Source organism: Eurosta solidaginis, chromosome 1, assembly GCF_040869045.1.
Source record: "Eurosta solidaginis isolate ZX-2024a chromosome 1, ASM4086904v1, whole genome shotgun sequence".
Lineage (NCBI taxonomy): Eukaryota > Metazoa > Arthropoda > Insecta > Diptera > Tephritidae > Eurosta > Eurosta solidaginis.
Genome location: NC_090319.1, coordinates 126,023,653 through 126,045,302, shown reverse-complemented (window position 1 = coordinate 126,045,302; position 21,650 = coordinate 126,023,653). Strand labels below are relative to the sequence as shown.

General features: G+C 35.8%; 1 protein-coding gene across 1 annotated transcript in view; it reads right to left on the bottom strand.

Annotated features, from left to right (window-relative positions):
- Positions 1-21,650, bottom strand: part of Dhc93AB (Dynein heavy chain at 93AB) — a 2,991,564-nt gene that overhangs the window by 2,356,291 nt on the left and 613,623 nt on the right. Inside the window, exons 5-7 of the mRNA XM_067759821.1 lie at positions 2,449-2,690; positions 2,099-2,381; positions 1,735-2,000 (exon numbers count right to left, since the gene is read on the bottom strand). Coding sequence (XP_067615922.1) covers positions 1,735-2,000; positions 2,099-2,381; positions 2,449-2,690 — 791 coding nt within the window. The remainder of the gene's footprint in view (positions 1-1,734; positions 2,001-2,098; positions 2,382-2,448; positions 2,691-21,650) is intronic.

Sequence of the window (21,650 nt, the reverse complement as noted above, 5' to 3'; positions counted from 1 at the left end):
CGATATCCCTAAATGGCGTCCATCTATAGAACTATGGTCCACTTCCTCTTAAAATACTCTTTAATACCCTAGGTTCTTTTTACAACATGGTGGTTTTCCCTTACTTTGTCTCCACAGCTCTCAACTGAGTATGTAATGTTCGGTTACACCCGAACTTAGCCTTCCTTACTTGTTTTTATATATATATATAGGAAAAAGAAAAAAATAAAAACAATAATTAGCATAAACAAATTATTTTTCTGGCCTTGGGCTTGAATTCGAACCTGGAAAGGATAAAACAAAGCAAGTAAGGAAGGCTAAGTTCGGGTGTAACCGAACATTATATACTCAGCGTGAGCTTCAATTGTACATTTCATTTCAGATAAATTACTTTTCTACATAACACGAGGCACCGCCCGTTTAGAAAAAATGTCTCCCCATTTCCTCTTTCAATAGAACTTGATAAGTGAAATATCATTGATTCAAAACTATTTTTTGCTAAGTTATAGCTTATTATTCTAGTCTGCGACCCTTTTAAACTTGTTTTATATAAAAGTGGGCGTGGTCTTTTACTAAAAATATTTTCTGCTATAAGGAAAATATGTGTACACAATTTCATTAGCATATAATACTTTTCTTCGAGTTAGTGCTCCCGAAATATAGAATATTGCTTAGTCATAAAAGGGGCGGTGCCACACCCAGAAGTTTTTCCTATTTAATGATATAATTCAATTTAGTAAGTAAAATTCTATTGACATAAAGCTCTTTGTCGCTAAGATATAGCTTATTATTTTAGTCTACGACCCTTTTAAAAATCTTTTATATAAAAGTGGGCGTAGTCTTTAACCGATCTCGCCCATTTTTTCTGGAAATATTTCCTGCTCTAGGGAAAATTTGTGTACCCAATTTTATTGCAATCCGTTAATTTTTCTTCGAGTTATGACTCCGGAAACATAGAAAATTGCTTCATCATAAAAAGGGGCGGTGCCACGCCCATTTTTTAAAATTTGAAGTTTTCCTATTTACTGTTATAAATCCACTTTGGAAATGAAATACCATGGATCTAAAGCTCTTTTTTGCAAAGATATAGCTTATTTTATTCGTCCACGGCCCTTTTAAAAATATTTTATATAAAAGTGGGCGTGGCCCCTAACCGATTTCGTTAATTTTTCTTCAAAGCATTCCTTATAGCAAAGGCAACCTCTCTGCCGAATTTTGTTACGATAGGTTTAACGATTTTTCCTTTATAATTAATAATATTTGTAAAATTGAGTTTATCACAAGTGGGCGATGCCACGTCCATTTAAAAGAAATTTTACAAATTTTTATCAAGAGTCTCAATATCAGTCCAATTGTGTAGGTGTATTATTTACTACATAATCTGGGTTTTTGTTTTCTCCAAAATTTTATATATATAAAAAGTGGCGTTGTTATCATCCGCTTTCGCTCATGTTCAATACCAATCTATTCTGGGTCGAGATAAGCTCGTGTACCAAATTTGAAGATATCTCAATATTTACTCAAGTTATCGTGTTAAGGGACGGACGGACATGGCTCAATGAAATTTTTTTTCGATGCTGATGATTTTGATATATGAAAGTCTATCTATCTCGATTCCTGTATACCTGTATAACCAACCGTTATCCAATCAAAGTTTATATACTCTGTGTGCAAAGCACGCTGAGTATAATAAACAATTGTAAAATAAATGTCTTTACTATATCATATACTATCTATACTAGTTCATAAACTCACTCATGTTGCAGTTTTTTTAAATTTTCTACTGATATACTGATACGTTGTTCAAGCTGATTACACCAACGTATAAAAGCGGCCACTGGCGGACAATTATAAGCAGGATATACATTTTTGTTAATTCGGTGCATATCTAATTGTTTATGGAGTATATCTTCGCATGTTGTCATTTCCACATCGAGCTTTTGTACGATTTCCGTGTATCGTTGGGTAAATTGCTCTTTGATTATTGGACGATCAATTACGCTGCCCACTATATTTATTAGCTAAAAAAAAAAATTTCAGTATATCGACTACACTCAAAAACTTAACAAGTTTTAATTTAAGTTAATGCTAGATACATATGTATGTGTGCAGTTGTCACCTTGAACATGCTCTCCAAATTGTGACAGTCATCAAATGCTTGGCACAATATTGCAGCCAGTTTCATATCCAACTCCAATATATGTGCTTGAAAGTCTTTAAAATCGTCTTCAAATTCGGGATCATCCGGATCGAGGACATCGTATGATTTAGAGGCAAATGCAGTAAAAAATTTATTAAACTCCACATAAACTGCGGTAATTCGTGTACTTAATTGTCGTCCTCGTAAGCCACCGATTTCAACTTTCTCCAATTTCAAGAATTCAATCACCGTAAAAAAGAACCTAGTCAAAAGACATGCAAACGGGAACTAAATGCTGTACAAAGAAGTGCGATGTTGTATGAACTTACCATTGTATGATTGCTAGGCGCTCCAAAAATGAATTAAAGCGGCTGAAAACGGAATTTGGATGAAAGGTCCATAATATAGGTAATCTGAGCTCGGGTTCAGGAGAAAAATCTGTCAATCTATCCTTGTAGTAGTCAAAGAGTTCACGAAAGAATCTCAAAATTTCTATCGATTGTGTTAGCCGTTGCATTGCCTCATCAATATCACTGTGAAATATAGAGGAAGGATCGAGGTAGCGTTTGGCCTAAAGGATGAAAAAATTTAATAAACGTATCATTGCAATTAGATTTTCAAGAAAAAATACATCGTTATGAAGCACAAATCAGACATAACCCAATTAAACGCTTTTGGGTTCAATTCAAATGAGTTTATATTTTTTCTTTGTAAAATATACAAGATCGGTAAATATGCAAATTAGGAAGATATAAACTTATATAGGCGTGCGATTTCTTAGTCCCAACTCTCACTAGCAGATAATGACAAATTGCAAATAAAACACCAACACCATAATATTCAAAATAAAGTAATTCCGTTACATGATTCAATTATTACAGTTTTGTTCTCCAATGATCACAGAGCTTTGACACTCCAATGTTTAACTATCTGGACTGGTTGCTTTTACGAAGTAAGGAAAAAGGGGAATAACTCAATCCCCTCAGCGAAAATTTTAGTTGAAAAGTACTTTTATTTTTCATTTTCATTTCATTTATTGCAAAAATAGCATTAGTACAATAAGATCTAGGATATTTTATAGTAGAACAAAAAGATAAATCGCAATGATAAAAAACGAAACTTTATGTAGGTTAAATTATCATATTAAACATAGAGAAGTAAATTAAGTTATCTAAAATAAACAAATAATTAAATTCAATAACAAAACATTGTTTACACTCATACATATTGATGGCGAAAACTCAAGAAGTATAATGGTTTCAACTAAAATGAGCATAAAGAACATTTTTAAAGTTGGTTTTATTTAGACTACTACGAATGAATACTGGAATAGAGTTCCATAGGCGAATAGCATTGACAAAGAATAGCCGTCCAGATGTTAGATAGTTATAAGTTGGTACTCTTAGGTCGTTGATTCGAGCAGACCTGAGGAAAATTAGCTTATCATATAGGTAACTAGGCTCCTTATACATGATAAGTTGACAAAGAAAAATGCTGTTTCTAGCTTTCAGATATTCGGAGATCTCCCAGCTCAGTAAACGCGCTCTTCAGCTAGATATATGATCAAATCTAGCTAAGCCGAATACATAACGTGTAACATGATAAAATGCTACATCAATTTTATGACCAGACTGGGAGCTCAGTATATATATAGTATAAATAGCAGACATTCGTAAGTTTCTTAAGATATTGTATACTTTCTTAACCACCGAATTTACATGATCATCACAGGACAGCGTCGAGTTAATAACAAAACCAATATTAGTCACTTTTGAAACGAGTTTGAGACATTTACTGGCAACGCGTAAGGGCGGAATACTTGAGGAACTTATTCGTTTTTTAGATATAGGCAACACGTACGATTTCTCACTGTTCAGGCATAAATCATTTTTCCTAGCCCATTCAAATATGGATGTTAAGCCATTATGAGCATAAATCATTTGTCCCCTCATGATTTCCCGACAAATATAGTTGGACATCATCAACATATGCTTGCATATGAGCATGCTGGCATGCATTAAATATGTCATTAATAAAAATACTTAAAAATAGTGGACCCAAGATAGAGCCTTAGGGTACCCCTGCCAATAGTGGCTTTAGACCTGAAGTTTCGGAGCCAACTTTGACAAGCTGGGATCTACCCGTCCTATAACTTCGCATGAGTTGCACTGGGGAATCATCAAAACCAAAATAATTTTTTAATTTTAAGCACAGCAGGTCATGGTTTACAGAGTCAAAAGCTTTTGAGAAGTCAAGTAGGCATAATAAAGTCAACTGGTTTTTGTCAACGGGTGCCCTGATGTCGTCTAAAATTTTTATGATAGCCGTGGAGGAATTGTGCTTTGATCGGAAGCCTGACTGGAATGGTGATAGCAGACTATGTTTGCTAACATGGTCTTGAGTTTATTCCGAGAACAATATCTCAACGACTTTAGAGAGTATTGGCAAAATGCTGATAGGTTGAAAGTCATTAGGGCAATCTGCAAACTTAGTTTTTGCAATGGGTATAACCGTGGCAACCTTCCACATATCAGGGAAGCAGGAGGTAGTAATACTGTGGTTGATAATATGCGTCAATGTAGGAAGAATGTACGGGGCAATTATTTTAACAAATTTGAGTGGTATATTGTCCTGAACGATTGCGTTTGACCTTATTGTATTTATGTATCTCGCCACATCAAGTTCCGAAACAGCTGTAAACTCAAAAACTTTATAAACAGGAACCACATATAAGGGAGGGGTTGGGAAACAGGTATCAACACAAGACGGGTTAACTTGACTCACAAAAGTTGCATTTAGATATTCAGGATTAAGGGAACAGTCAGAACTCTCACTCACATATACACGAAGGTTTTTCATATTATGACACAGGACATGATTAGGCAACGATATATCCAACATTTTACTGTAGTATTTGCATTTTTCTCTCCTAATATAGGCTGTGGTGTCATTTCGTATAAGTTTATATGCACGCCAATTTGCGTCGCTTCGGTTTTTCTTCCAGAGGGAATAAAGTTTAATGCGCTTGATTATCATAGCACGGACGGATATATTAAACCAAGGGCAAGAGGAAGATCTGCTGATATATACCCGAGATGGAACGTGATTTGTATATAGGTATAAAATAATTTCATTTAAAAATCTCAGCTTTTCATGCACCGAACTCAAACTCCAACAAGCAGACCAATTTATGCTGGAGATGTCTCCAAGAAGGTTATTTACGTCCTGTTGTCGATAATCTGGTGAAATGGATGGTCTATCTATTACACTGTGGTTATCGAGCACTACATCAAATGAGTTTAGACGTATCGAACACAATGAGATAGTCAAGAAGGCTGGGGCAGCAGTTCTGTCCATACCTTGTTGGTACGCACACATTAACCACTTCAAGACCAACACTTGTAACATCGTCTAACAAACGGCAGGTATACGGGTCACTACATAAGAGATTAACATTAAAATCTTCACAGATAATTATATCAGTGTAATCAACTGCGACCGAGGACAACATTGTAAAATATTCCTTCACGTTACACCATTTATTAGGGTTATAGACGCACGATAAAAGAACTTTGGACATTGAACTAGACACTTCAACTAGCAAGTTGTCAGTGACGCCAACAGCTATACTTGATATGATTCTGGACTTGAGATGTTTTTTACATTACATAACACCACCACCACCTTTCTTTACCTTTCTATCCATCCTATAGAGTACGTATCCCTTTATGTCAAAATGGCCATCAAGTATTTCAGGTTTAAACCAAGTCTCGGAAACGCAAATGATATCAACACTAGATTGTCCAAATATCGCTCTGACTATATCCATCTTTTCACCATTTAAACTACGAGCTTTAAAGTGCACCACGTTGAAACCTTTATGGTGCCTGCATAGGACATTAAGCAGAGCTAGGCTATTATTCGCAATGCTATTCGCGTTTCTACTATCTCCAAACACTTAGTACAATTGAATTAAAAGCAACTTTAAAGTAAGCTATAGACAAAGCCGAAGAAAAAGAATAATTAAAATAATTAAATGTTTGAGCCATATTTACATAACAAAAAACAATGAATAAGCATATAAACTTAAGGTTGGCGAAATCGATCCAGAGTTTTTCCTGTTGAATTGGAAAATTATCTTTTATTTTCAAGGTATGTTTGAGCTCTAGGCCAATATATACATATGTTTATTAAAATACAACAAATGTGTTTAAACAATGTATATATATTTGTCGAATGGTTTGTCTTGCCAATATTTCGCCTTCAATGTGAAGTGTGGTAGGTCCGGAGCCTGCCCGGTGCAGGCAGCGAAGCCTAATAGCCGCCCGGAAAATAATCGACGAGCGTTTCCCGAGGAAAGGCGGTCTTCCACTCCTTTCAGGTCAAGCTCTGATTCCTATCCAAGGTCGAATGGTGCTCCTAATAGTTCGGGAAACGGGAATTAGACTATTGGGACAGCAGGTCAGGTAGTCTATCAGGGCGAGGTAGTAATCCTGCTAGCTCCCAACTGGTTATTATCGACGATCTTCGAATTGTTACATATATGGGTTATTCGCTAGTGGCAAGCGGCCACGATCAGCGACCTTACTTAAATGTTTCAGTATTTGGTTTTGCCTTTAAGGTACTGTTGGATTCTGGGGCTTCCCGTACAGTGGGTGGTCGGCTCGGATTGAGCATGTTCAGGCATATGGTATTAAGGTTTCGGTCCCTGACAATTCTTTACAGATCACTTTGGCGGATGGTGGCCAAGTATCTACGTTAGGTTCTGTGTTGCTACCAATTGTGGAGGGCAAGTCGGTCCTCATTGATTGTCTTGTTGTTCCTGATGTTCCTCATGCTCTTATTCTTGGCATCGATTTTTGTTCCAAGGCGGGTATAATCCCTTATCTGAGAAGGAGGGAGTGGTCGTTTTCTGCTAGGCAGTCTGAAGCGTCATGTAGATTAGTTGGGAATGCCTTCGAGGCTATGCCAGACGGGTTAGGTCGAACCCACCTAGTTGGGCATAAGATACGAGTAAAGGCAGGAGTTGTACCTGTAAAACAGCGGTACTATCCGGTATCGCATACCATACAGTCGCGTTTGGACGAAGAGTTACAGGATATGCTCAACAAGGGTGTAATTGAGAAGTCTTATAGTCCTTGGGCCTCCCCTGTGGTCATGATAAGGAAGAAAGATGGTCGCTACAGGTTATGTGTAGACTACCGGATGTTGAACAAGTGTACCGAAAAGGATAGTTATCCCCTACCTTTTGTTTCGTCGACCTTGGACAAGCTGAGGGACGCCAAGTTTTTTATCAAGTTTGAATATAAAATCCGCTTACTGGCAAATACCAGTGGAGGAAAAGTCTAGGGCCTTTACAGCATTCACGGTATCAGGAAGGGGTCTGTTTCAGTTTAAGAAGATGCCTTTTGGGTTACATAATGCACCGGCCACTTGGAAAAGGTTAATGATTCTGTAATAGGTCCCGAATTAGAGCCTCATGTCTTGGTGTACTTAGATGACATACTCATCGTTACAAATAATTTTGAAAAACACTTAGAAACACTTGAAGAGGTTTTGGATAGGTTAGCGAAAGCAGGTTTCCGACTCAATCGAGATAAATGTAATTTCTGTAGGCCAGAGTTAAAATATTTGGGCTATATTGAAGATAGGAATGACCGGTACGTAGATCCTGAGAAGGTCGAGGCAATGGCTAGGATTGAGAAACCGAAAAATGTTAAGCAAGTGCTATCATTCATAGGTACATTGTCCTGGTATCGTCGATTCATCAAAGATTTTTCAGACCTCTCATGGAATTGACAAAGAAGAATAAAAATTCGTTTGGAGCGACGATTGCGAAAGGAATTTTATTGAAGCTAAGGAGCGGCTAGTTACGGCGCCTGTTTTAAGTTGTCCCGATTTTAATCGGCCCATTATTATTCAAACAGATGCGTCTGATTTTGGTATTGGAGCAGTACTTACCCAAGAGTGATTGCATATCTCAGTAGGTCCCGTAATAAGTGTGAAAGACATTATTCAACCACAGAAAAGGAATGTTTAGCGGTCCTGTGCGCAGTCGAGAAGTTACGACCATACGTCGAAGGCGCGAAATTTAGGGTGATTACCGATCATTATTCTCTAGTTTGGTTTAATAATCTGAAAGATCCTTGTGGTAGATTGGCTCGTTTCGTAGATGTGCCATGCATCCACTTCTATCATTAATAAATGAATGCGTTTTTCGCATTATGTGCAAGGTTTCAAATCTATGGCCATTTGGGGTGGTCATAAGTTCAATTGACCTTATGTCCGTTAACCTTATGTCAACTCACCATCACATTATTGCACTGCCATCGAGCCTTGATACGTGTGCAAAGTTTCAATCAAACTTATGGCCATTCAAAGTGGTAATAAGGCCAATTAACCTTATGGCCGTTGACCTTATGTCACCGCACCATTACATTAATGCATTGTCATCCAGCCTTGATACGTGTGCAAAGTTTCAATCAAACTTATGGCCATTCAAAGTGGTAATAAGGCCAATTTACCTTATGGCCGTTGACCTTATGTCACCACACCATCACATTAATGCATTGTCATCGGTCCTTGATATGTATGCAAAGTTTCAAATTAATCAGACTTCTAGAAACCGGTGAAAATTAAGCTCAAAGATTCCGTTACATACAGGCCAAGCTAATAAAAGCGTGTTAATAAAAAAACACGCTTTTATAGCAAACCGAACTAAAAAATAGAAAATAATTTTCAATTAAAAAGAGTTTATATGACAGTAGTAGAAGGTCAAACAATCGTTTATAGTTAATCACCTCAAAATAAAATTATAATAAAATTTAAGTTATTAACAGAATAATTTAATTCACAGTAAAAAGCGTGGGGTGCTTGATATTGAATGTTACAATCATTTTATTGGCAACTATCTGAGAGGAAAGATGCGAAATGTAGTCAAATGCACCCCACGCTTTTTACTCTGAATTAAATTATTCTGTTAATAACTTAAATTTTATTATAATTTTATTTTGAGGTGATTAACTATAAACGATTGTTTGACCTTCTACTAGTGTTATATAAAATCTTTTTAATTGAAAATTATTTTCTATTTTTTAGTTCCGTTTGCTATAAAAGCGTGTTTTTTTAGTTTTTTTAAACTATTATTTATTATTTTTTTAAACTATTATTTATTTTAATTTTTTAGTTCAAGTAATTTTAAAAGTTTTAGTCGAGAGTTATGAAACCTCGAAACGCCATGGATGAATCGCTACGGTGGCCGTTAAGGATAAAAAGACCACCCTGGTCCACCGCCATCTTACACCGATGCAGGGCAATGTCAAGCTAATTGCCTGTGACGACGCCAGGTCGGTCAACCTCTATAGGGAGACCGTCACGCTGATGGGGGTGGTATATCCGGGCGCGCGCCTCAAGGTAGTGGCGGCGCGTGATATCCCCTCACGACCAAAGGCTGGAGCCTGGGTTCCAGTGAAGTCAACGGACCCAGCTGACATCCAGGAGTACAACCCGCCACAGGTTTGGAAGTCAACCTGGATAAAAACGAGCTTGTTCTCTTCACGAGGAGGTACAAAGTACCAAATCTTACACCGCCAAGAATTGGGGGTACGTTCTTAGCATTTAGCGATCAAGTCAAGTATTTGGGAGTAATTCTGGATAGGAAGTTATTATGGAGTGACCATATAGTGGAGCGATCCAAGAAGGCAGCAGCAGAGCTGTTCACCTGCAAGAGGGCAATTGGCACCTCCTGGGGATTCTCCCCTAAGGTGACCTACTGTACTTACACAGCTATTGTGCGCCCAATTCTTCTTTATGGTGCCTTGGTCTGGTGGCCTGCACTAGCTAAAAGTACCTATCTTAAAATGCTTTAAAAGGTGCACCGGAGATCGGAGCTCTGCATTTCCGGGGCTCTCGGCTCCACTCCAGATTCCGTTACATACATACATGAATACATAGATACATAGATAGATACAGGCCAAACTAGGAAAGGCATGTTAAAAAGGGCTCCAGTATGCTCTTTAGTAGATGTGCCACGCATCCACTTCTATCATTAATAAAGGAATGCGTTTTTCGCATTATGTGCAAGGTTTCAAATCTATGGCCATTTGGGGTGGTCAAAAGTTTAATTAACCGTATGTCCGTTAACCTTATGTCACCCCACCATTACATTATTGCATTGTCATCGAGCCTTGATACGTGTACAAAGTTTCAATCAAACTTATGGTCATTCAAAGTGGCAATAAGGCCAATTGACCTTATGGCCGTTGACCTTATGTCACCACACCATCACATTAATGCATTGTCATGGAGCCTTGATAAGTGTGCAAAGTTTAAATCAAACTTATGGCCATTCAAAGTGGTAATAAGGCCAATTGACCTTATGGCAGTTGACCTTATGTCACCACACCATCACATTAATGCATTTTCATCGAGCCTTGATTTGTGTGCAAAGTTTCAATCAAACTTGTGGCCATTCAAAGTGGTAATAAGGCCAATTGACCTTATGGCCGTTCACCTTATGTCACCACACCATCACATTAATGCATTGTCATCGGTCCTTGATACGTATGCAAAGTTTCAAATTAATCAGACTTCTAGAAACCGGTGAAAATTAAGCTCAAAAATTCCGTTACACACAGGCTCAGCTAATAAAAGCGTGTTAATTAATAAAGGACTTATGGCCATTCAAAGTGGTAATAAGGCCAATTGACCTTATGGCCGTTGACCTTATGTCACCACACCATCACATCAATGTATTGTCGTCGGTCCTTTATACGTATGCAAATTCTCAAATTAATCAGGGTTCTAGAAACCGGTGAAAATTAAGCTCAATAATTCCGTTACATAGATAGAGGCCAAGCTAATATAAACGTGTTAAAAAAGGGCTCCAGTATGCTTTCTCGTAGATGTGCCATGCATCCACATCTATCATTAATAAAGGAATGCGTTTTTCGCATTACGTGCAAGGTTTCAAATCTGTGGCCATTTGGGGTGGTCACAAGTTCAATTAACCTTATGTCCGTTAACCTTATGTCACCCCACCATCACATTATTGCATTGTCATCGAGCCTTGATACGTGTGCAAAGTTTCAATCAAACTTATGGTCACTCAAAGGGGCAATAAGGCCAATTGACCTTATGGCCGTTGACCTTATATCACCACACCATCACATTAATGCATTGTCATCGACACTTGATACGTGTGCAAAGTTTTAATCAAACTTATGGCCATTCAAAGTGGTAATAAGGCCAATTAACCTTATGGCAGTACTGATGAGGTGGTTTGATGAATTCTACTACTGCTTGTGGCATTGTGATATTTATGAGTGGGAATTCTAGTGGTTTATTTTCTTCTACTGACGAAGTGTGACTCAATGCTGGTGATGGGGTGCGAATTTGGGACAACTCAGTTAGAACTCAGTTAAAGTCAATTTGGAGTTTTTCTTCTACTGTAGTTGGTATAGTTATTTCTATGTTGTATCTAGCTAAAGAGAATACTAATTTGTCTCGTACGTGGGAAAAGAATTGGTATGCTTCTGCTTGGTGTTCTTTGGTGAGTATATTATTTACCCTGTTGATTACCTGTCCTATATTATTTAGTGCTTCTACGATCGTGTTTAAATGTTTCACTATAGTTTCTGGCTTTATCGTGATGTTTTTATTTATGCACTTGTATGCTTTTTCTGCCTTAAGTTTTTCTTCGGATAGCGCTTCAAAGATTTGTTCCCATTTGTTCATTTCTATCTTGGGGAAGCATTGGAAAAAAAAATATTCTAAATTTGAAAGGTTTTTATAAGGGTGACCTAATCATTCCAATTTACTAAGAAAATGTTTACGTTCATTTGTATTATTTATGTTTTATTTCTTAATTCTCTAATTTTTTCTTTTAATTTTATTCTATCTTCCTTATTGGTTGTAATATTTAATAGTTTAAAAGTTTCAGCTATTTCCTTATTTTTTTTAAATTGTTTACCCCCCCCCCCCCCCCCCCCCCGTTTTCTTTTTCTTAATATTGTCGGGGAAGGTATTATAGAATTTCTTCCTTCTTGTAAAGTTTGTTCCGTCGCCGATATTCCTCTATGGTAATCGGTGTTGGGCCTTGCTTAGTTGTTTTATTTATTTTAACTTCTTCTGCGATTTTTATAAATTCCTTAATGGTGTCTTCGCACTTTTTAAAGATTTTATGAAAATCTTCCTCAGTTTTTATTTCTTGGATACTAAAGGAGATAGCTGAGCTTTTTCTCTTTTTTTTTTACTAGGAAATTTTAATTTTCCTCCTACTTCTTTTTCCATAAAAATTTTACTTAAAATTTTAACAAATAAGATCAATTTTTTCTTCAAGTTCAAAAGAAATTGTTCGTATATACTTTTGTTTTAGTTTAAACTTTACATTATTTTTTTTTCTACAAGTCCTATTTTTTAAAAAAAAATTTCTAAGCAAAAACTCTTGGTTTTGCTAATGGTTTAGCGTCCGTAAAGGCCGCCAAATTTGTTTCTAAAATTTTTATATACTTATATTAATTGCCTCGAGTGTTATGCCTCCGATCTCGCCATGAAATGTTTCTGATTTCGTTTTGTTGTTAACTTGTGCCAATTGAAAGGTGTCCTTCGATCCCGTTGTGTTACCACCAAATATTTTTCAACTTAGTTTGCCAAATCAATGCCGAAAAACGGCTTTCCTTGATAATATCTTAATTGATGCCATATAGTAGTACCTTTTGTTTACATCCAAGAGTTTAGTTGTACTGCTACGGTGCCAATATTAGATTTTTGGGTACTGCCATAATGACATTAAAGGCTGCTTTGTCTAAATGTCCTTTTTTCTCCTTTTTACTTTCTTTAAATAAAAACTTTTTGCTTGTTTTACAAATGGTCAGAATCCTGGGCAGTCAAATCCTTTTTAGCAGTTGTGCTAATTTTTGATCTGAACTGGCAGGATTCTTCCTCCAGCAAGATCTAGCTAATTTTGCTTAATAGCAAATTTTTCAGCTAATCAAAGATCAGGCTGGCAGGATCGCCATGAAATGTTTGATTTGGAATAAAAGATGTGAAAGGCTTGGTAGTCAAACATTAATTCTCTTTATTAAATAAATTCTTTCCCTTTTATAGTTATTTACTTAACCTATACATTCATAATTATCTTAATACTAATAAACTAAAAATGTGTACATTGGTAATGGGGTATGCATATATGTAGGTTTGTATACATGCGTTGTATACATGTAGATTTGTATGCATGCTTGCATACATGTAGATTTGTATGCATGCTTGCATACATATAGATTTGTATGCTTGCTTGCATATATGTAGATTTGTATGCCTGCTTGCAACGTCAGCAGATCAATGCGAGTAATTTGGTTAATGCTATGCATACATGTAGGTTTGTATGCATGCTTGCAAAGTCAGCAGATCAATGTGAGTATTTGGTTAATTCCCATTATTGGTTGTATGTAAATAATAAGCAGAATTTATTAGCTGTGAACGGACAAGGGTTTCATATTCGGCATTCCATTGATGTTAGCTAACAGCTGGGTTAGTTCAATAATTTATGTTGTATAATATTGTAATATGATTATTACTAAAATGTATTTGGCATAGAAGTTCATGATGCGTAATGCCGCAAGTGTATTACATAGGTCGGTATGACGCATAATGCTACAACATAACGGCACACCAGCAGAGACTAAAGCGGCAGTTACCCACCGACGTGTGCCGTACGTACGGACGTTTGTCGTACGAAACACGTTTGACCGAACCTCAAGCCCGTAGCAATCAATGCGTGCGTCTGTGTACATTTACATAACATATTAGTGTGTGTATTGTTTACAACAAAGCACTGTTGCCATTGACCAGTTTGCATGCATGCATATGCAAACATCAACTTTTGGAACTACAAATTTTCATGGTGCAAATGGCAGAAACAAATACTGAATAAGAATTTCTAGTTCATTTATTTGTAACCTCAAATTTTATATAATAATTTTAGGATATGATCATATGTATTTAATTAGCGAGCTTTGCTCATATTGCTTTATGCAATGGTTTTTGTAATTGATATTAGAGAAAAATTGTAAGTTTACAAACGGCGATGGTTACTAGGACATGTTTCTGAATTTCACTTCTTCATCAGCTAGCTTTTCGGGAGCTGAGCGTTGAACTCGAGTCTCCAACATTCACATCAGTGCAAGCCTTTTTAGCTGCTACGCCATATGAATGTTCCGTTGTTCGCTGTACAATTGGTCTCTAAGAGTTGCCTTTTTTGTTTATATTCCTTTTGATCACCATGTAGGCACATACACTCTGTATGTAGTTTATTCCTAATGGTGTGGATATGATTTTTAGGCGTGCTTTTGAAAGCTTAGTAATATTTGTTCGGATTTTTACAGTATTTGTTTTTAATACTTCCGCTGTTACTATTATATCAATATGATCATATGTATTTAATTAGCGAGCTTTGCTCATATTGCTTTATACAATGGTTTTTGTAATTGATATTAGAGAAAAATTGTAAGTTTACAAACGGCGATGGTTACTAGGACATGTTTCTGAATTTCACTTCTTCATCAGCTAGCTTTTCGGGAGCTGAGCGTTGAACTCGAGTCTCCAACATTCACATCAGTGCAAGCCTTTTTAGCTGCTACGCCATATGAATGTTCCGTTGTTCGCTGTACAATTGGTCTCTAAGAGTTGCCTTTTTTGTTTATATTCCTTTTGATCACCATGTAGGCACATACACTCTGTATGTAGTTTATTCCTAATGGTGTGGATATGATTTTTAGGCGTGCTTTTGAAAGCTTAGTAATATTTGTTCGGATTTTTACAGTATTTGTTTTTAATACTTCCGCTGTTACTATTATATCAATATGATCATATGTATTTAATTAGCGAGCTTTGCTCATATTGCTTTATACAATGGTTTTTGTAATTGATATTAGAGAAAAATTGTAAGTTTACAAACGGCGATGGTTACTAGGACATGTTTCTGAATTTCACTTCTTCATCAGCTAGCTTTTCGGGAGCTGAGCGTTGAACTCGAGTCTCCAACATTCACATCAGTGCAAGCCTTTTTAGCTGCTACGCCATATGAATGTTCCGTTGTTCGCTGTACAATTGGTCTCTAAGAGTTGCCTTTTTTGTTTATATTCCTTTTGATCACCATGTAGGCACATACACTCTGTATGTAGTTTATTCCTAATGGTGTGGATATGATTTTTAGGCGTGCTTTTGAAAGCTTAGTAATATTTGTTCGGATTTTTACAGTATTTGTTTTTAATACTTCCGCTGTTACTATTATATCAATATGATCATATGTATTTAATTAGCGAGCTTTGCTCATATTGCTTTATACAATGGTTTTTGTAATTGATATTAGAGAAAAATTGTAAGTTTACAAACGGCGATGGTTACTAGGACATGTTTCTGAATTTCACTTCTTCATCAGCTAGCTTTTCGGGAGCTGAGCGTTGAACTCGAGTCTCCAACATTCACATCAGTGCAAGCCTTTTTAGCTGCTACGCCATATGAATGTTCCGTTGTTCGCTGTACAATTGGTCTCTAAGAGTTGCCTTTTTTGTTTATATTCCTTTTGATCACCATGTAGGCACATACACTCTGTATGTAGTTTATTCCTAATGGTGTGGATATGATTTTTAGGCGTGCTTTTGAAAGCTTAGTAATATTTGTTCGGATTTTTACAGTATTTGTTTTTAATACTTCCGCTGTTACTATTATATCAATATGATCATATGTATTTAATTAGCGAGCTTTGCTCATATTGCTTTATACAATGGTTTTTGTAATTGATATTAGAGCAATATGAGCAAAGCTCGCTAATTAAATACATATGATCATATTGATATAATAGTAACAGCGGAAGTATTAAAAACAAATACTGTAAAAATCCGAACAAATATTACTAAGCTTTCAAAAGCACGCCTAAAAATCATATCCACACCATTAGGAATAAACTACATACAGAGTGTATGTGCCTACATGGTGATCAAAAGGAATATAAACAAAAAAGGCAACTCTTAGAGACCAATTGTACAGCGAACAACGGAACATTCATATGGCGTAGCAGCTAAAAAGGCTTGCACTGATGTGAATGTTGGAGACTCGAGTTCAACGCTCAGCTCCCGAAAAGCTAGCTGATGAAGAAGTGAAATTCAGAAACATGTCCTAGTAACCATCGCCGTTTGTAAACTTACAATTTTTCTCTAATATCAATTACAAAAACCATTGTATAAAGCAATATGAGCAAAGCTCGCTAATTAAATACATATGATCATATTGATATAATAGTAACAGCGGAAGTATTAAAAACAAATACTGTAAAAATCCGAACAAATATTACTAAGCTTTCAAAAGCACGCCTAAAAATCATATCCACACCATTAGGAATAAACTACATACAGAGTGTATGTGCCTACATGGTGATCAAAAGGAATATAAACAAAAAAGGCAACTCTTAGAGACCAATTGTACAGCGAACAACGGAACATTCATATGGCGTAGCAGCTAAAAAGGCTTGCACTGATGTGAATGTTGGAGACTCGAGTTCAACGCTCAGCTCCCGAAAAGCTAGCTGATGAAGAAGTGAAATTCAGAAACATGTCCTAGTAACCATCGCCGTTTGTAAACTTACAATTTTTCTCTAATATCAATTACAAAAACCATTGTATAAAGCAATATGAGCAAAGCTCGCTAATTAAATACATATGATATCATATTGATATAATAGTAACAGCGGAAGTATTAAAAACAAATACTGTAAAAATCCGAACAAATATTACTAAGCTTTCAAAAGCACGCCTAAAAATCATATCCACACCATTAGGAATAAACTACATACAGAGTGTATGTGCCTACATGGTGATCAAAAGGAATATAAACAAAAAAGGCAACTCTTAGAGACCAATTGTACAGCGAACAACGGAACATTCATATGGCGTAGCAGCTAAAAAGGCTTGCACTGATGTGAATGTTGGAGACTCGAGTTCAACGCTCAGCTCCCGAAAAGCTAGCTGATGAAGAAGTGAAATTCAGAAACATGTCCTAGTAACCATCGCCGTTTGTAAACTTACAATTTTTCTCTAATATCAATTACAAAAACCATTGTATAAAGCAATATGAGCAAAGCTCGCTAATTAAATACATATGATCATATTGATATAATAGTAACAGCGGAAGTATTAAAAACAAATACTGTAAAAATCCGAACAAATATTACTAAGCTTTCAAAAGCACGCCTAAAAATCATATCCACACCATTAGGAATAAACTACATACAGAGTGTATGTGCCTACATGGTGATCAAAAGGAATATAAACAAAAAAGGCAACTCTTAGAGACCAATTGTACAGCGAACAACGGAACATTCATATGGCGTAGCAACTAAAAAGGCTTGCACTGATGTGAATGTTGGAGACTCGAGTTCAACGCTCAGCTCCCGAAAAGCTAGCTGATGAAGAAGTGAAATTCAGAAACATGTCCTAGTAACCATCGCCGTTTGTAAACTTACAATTTTTCTCTAATATCAATTACAAAAACCATTGTATAAAGCAATATGAGCAAAGCTCGCTAATTAAATACATATGATCATATTGATATAATAGTAACAGCGGAAGTATTAAAAACAAATACTGTAAAAATCCGAACAAATATTACTAAGCTTTCAAAAGCACGCCTAAAAATCATATCCACACCATTAGGAATAAACTACATACAGAGTGTATGTGCCTACATGGTGATCAAAAGGAATATAAACAAAAAAGGCAACTCTTAGAGACCAATTGTACAGCGAACAACGGAACATTCATATGGCGTAGCAGCTAAAAAGGCTTGCACTGATGTGAATGTTGGAGACTCGAGTTCAACGCTCAGCTCCCGAAAAGCTAGCTGATGAAGAAGTGAAATTCAGAAACATGTCCTAGTAACCATCGCCGTTTGTAAACTTACAATTTTTCTCTAATATCAATTTTAGGATATTTCAACAAAATTTGAAACAATAATTGAGCCTTTTTGTATAATAACTGCAATTGGTCCAAACATAGCACATAAAATATTAATAGGCAACTCTGTCTTACGAGAGAGCGATCAGCTGACACGTTCTTACGGAAAATATCAAAATTGTTTTGATTTCTACGTTCCGGGCTACGTACATACGTGCGTTGAACGTCGTTGAGTTTTCGTTTACTTTGCACACTGATAAATTAGGTCGTGTCAGCTGACACGTTTTTCCTACGTATGTTCGTGGGTAACTGCCGCTTTAGACTGGCAGCGCAGTAGCAGCATCGCAGCAGACGAAGCAACAGCTATTTCGATGGTACCTGGGAAGAAGCAGCATTTAAGTATTACACATACATATGTATATGTAGTTTTTTGTAAACATACATTTACGTATATACATAAATTTTTTTTGGATTTTTGGTTAAAACGGTGGTACTGTATAACAACCTCGAATAATTTTATATTTTCCAACATTTTCACATCTACATTTAAATTTGTTTTCTCTCGAGTTTCAACTCATTTTACAATTTTACATTTTCTTCAAATTTTTCATATTTTCAAATTCCTAATTTAAAAACTTCTCAACTCATTTTACAAATTCTCACACTTTCAAGCTTCTATTTTCCAAATTTTCAAATAATTTCACAAATCTTCAATTTAAAGTTTCATATGCCTGAATTTCCATTTTTCAAATTTTCAGTCTACTACAGTTTTTTTTTTTAATACGTACATTCTCCAACAAAATATCACCATATAAGACTGAGTGAACTCGATAAGCAGTCTGCGGGTAACCTATAAATTTAATATTTTTTGATATAAAGCGATGGTTCCGTGAAAAACCAAACGATATTTTTTTGATATAAAGCGGTGGTTCCGTGAAAAACCAATTAAGATTTTTTGATGTAAGCGGTGGTTCCGTGAAAAACCAATTAAGATTTTTTTTTTGATAAAACGGTGGTTCCGTGAAAAACTAAATGAGATTTTTTTGATAAAACGGTGGTTCCGTGAAAAACCAATTAAGATTTTTTTGAATAAAGCGGTGCGTCCGGGATTACCACATTTTTCAGATTTTTACCAATTCACACTTATATACATTTGTGCCATTTTAAATTCAATTACTTCTTACAGATTGTTCATACAATTATATTTCAGTTGCAATTAATTCTTCCAATAAATTTTTACACATTTCTTTAGCGACAATTCACTGAAAATCAGTTCGTCTTTCCCAAAATTGTTTTCTCTTTTTTCTCAACATTTCAGCTTCAATTATAAATTCCTACATTCAAATAAGTGCTTTAAACTAAATTCTTTTGCTCTTCTTATAACTACATATGTACAACTTCAGAGATAGGAAGAGAGTTCACAAAACTTCAAATTCAGAACCAGATTCCGATAAATTAGCTTCAACCTCCGAAACTTTACCTTCATCTTCGACAGAAAAAGTCACAAAACAGGAAAATAAATTATCTTTGTCAGCAGATTTCACAGGCTTCGAAGATTCTTCCAACGAAAAATTAACTTCAACTTCTAACGTAAACGATCCAATTAGTGTAAACGTTGCCTCACCTTCTCTAATTCAGCTTCAGATCTTAACGATCAAATCAATGCAACACTTGAGGAAAAGAAAACTTTCATTAACATGTGTGCTAATTCTATTAGAGAAAACTGCAGCGGTGATCCTCTAGCACTTGAGACTTTTATAGACAAAATTGAATTACTTCAAGAGTTCGCTAATGAAAATTTAACTAATACTTTTATAGCATTTTTAAAATCAAAACTTGAGGGTAAAGCCTGTGAAGCAATACCAGGGGGCAAGTAACTTCAGTTAATGAAATCAAAGTAGCTCTACGTAGTAGAATCAAACCAGACAACTCGAAAGTTGTAGCAGGGAAAATTGCAACGTTGCACGTTAACAATAACAATTATACAGATTTTGCCAAAAAATTTAAAGATTTAGCTGACTCATTTGAGCGGTCTCTTATTACTGAAGGGATCACTCAAGCGAAAGCTCATGAAATGGCAGTCGAACAAACGGTTAACGTGTGTCGTTTAAATGTAAAATCCAATTTAGTCAAAACCATTCTAGCCTCAACAGCATATACTGAAAGACGTAGTTGCGAACCTCATTGTAGAGCAAAATAACGAAGTAACAGAGCGTCAGGTTTTAGCTTTTCGATCGCGTGGTATCAATACATTCAGAAATTCACGTGGTAGTTATCGAGGTTTTTACCCAAATCGCAGCTATACTGGTTATAGAAATAATAATTCATTTTCATACAATAGCAACCATAACGGTATCAATAGTCAGCGATATCGATATGATAACAGAAACAGTTACCAAAATAATAACAATAGTAATACACGTTCAAATACAATTTCAAATTCAAATAATAGTAACATTAGAGGTAACAATTCAAGAACGTCAACGGTAGAGGTACAAATGCAAACGTCCGCGCTTTAAACGCGAGTGCCTCTCAGGAGCGAACACTGAGGGAGGACGAATTAAGCGAGTAAGCGAACTTCTCTCACCAATAGGCATCTAATGTTTAAATTACTCAGATTTTATAGAATTACAACTTAACGAGTCACAAAAATTTTATTCTTTCTTAGTAGACACTCAAGCAGGCATTTCTTTAATAAAAATATCATGTATAGACAGTAATATCTCATAAAATACAAACGACATTATTAACATTACCAGCGTCACTTCAAATTCAGTTTCGAATTTAGGTAAAATTACCGTAAATCTAAATTTTTCAAACTTTTCTCTTAAACATACTTTACATGTAGTAGATGAAGACTTTAATATTCCATCCGATGGCATATTAGGTAAGGATTTTTTGAAAATTAACAAATGCATTATTAATTATGAAAGAAATAGTATTTCCTTTTGGGTAGGTAATGAAAAAGTTGCGATACCAATCCTGCACGGAATAGAAAGGGACAGTTGTATCATTCCTCCCAGATGCGAAATCTTCAGGCTTTTTGATTTAGGAGATTCACCCAAGCCACTTTTCGTGGACTCGCAGGAAATTGAAAAGGTGTTTTCAAAGCTACGTGCATTGTTAATTCCAGTAACCCAATAATTAAAATCATAACGACCACGGATGATGTAAAGTATGTGAAAAGAAACAGTATTCGGACAGAAAAACTTTCAAATTATAATGTATATACAATTAACAAAACAGAACACAAACGTACGAAAAAACTTATTTCAATTTTAAAATATCAAATACCTCATTCCAAGTAAATTAATTGACCTTTGCATAAATTATGCCGACATTTTCGCTCTTGACACGGACAAAAATGACTTTAAACAACTTCTACGAGCAAAAATTAAGATTGACAGACAACGAGCCAGTATATGTTAAAAACTATCGATTGCCATACTCTCAACGCGAAGAAATAAATCGCAAAGTAAATAAACTGTTAGACAACGATTTGAGTGAACCCAGTTACTCCAAATACAATAGTGCTCTGATTGTAGTCCCAAAGAAGGATACTAATGGTCAAAAAGCTTATCGTA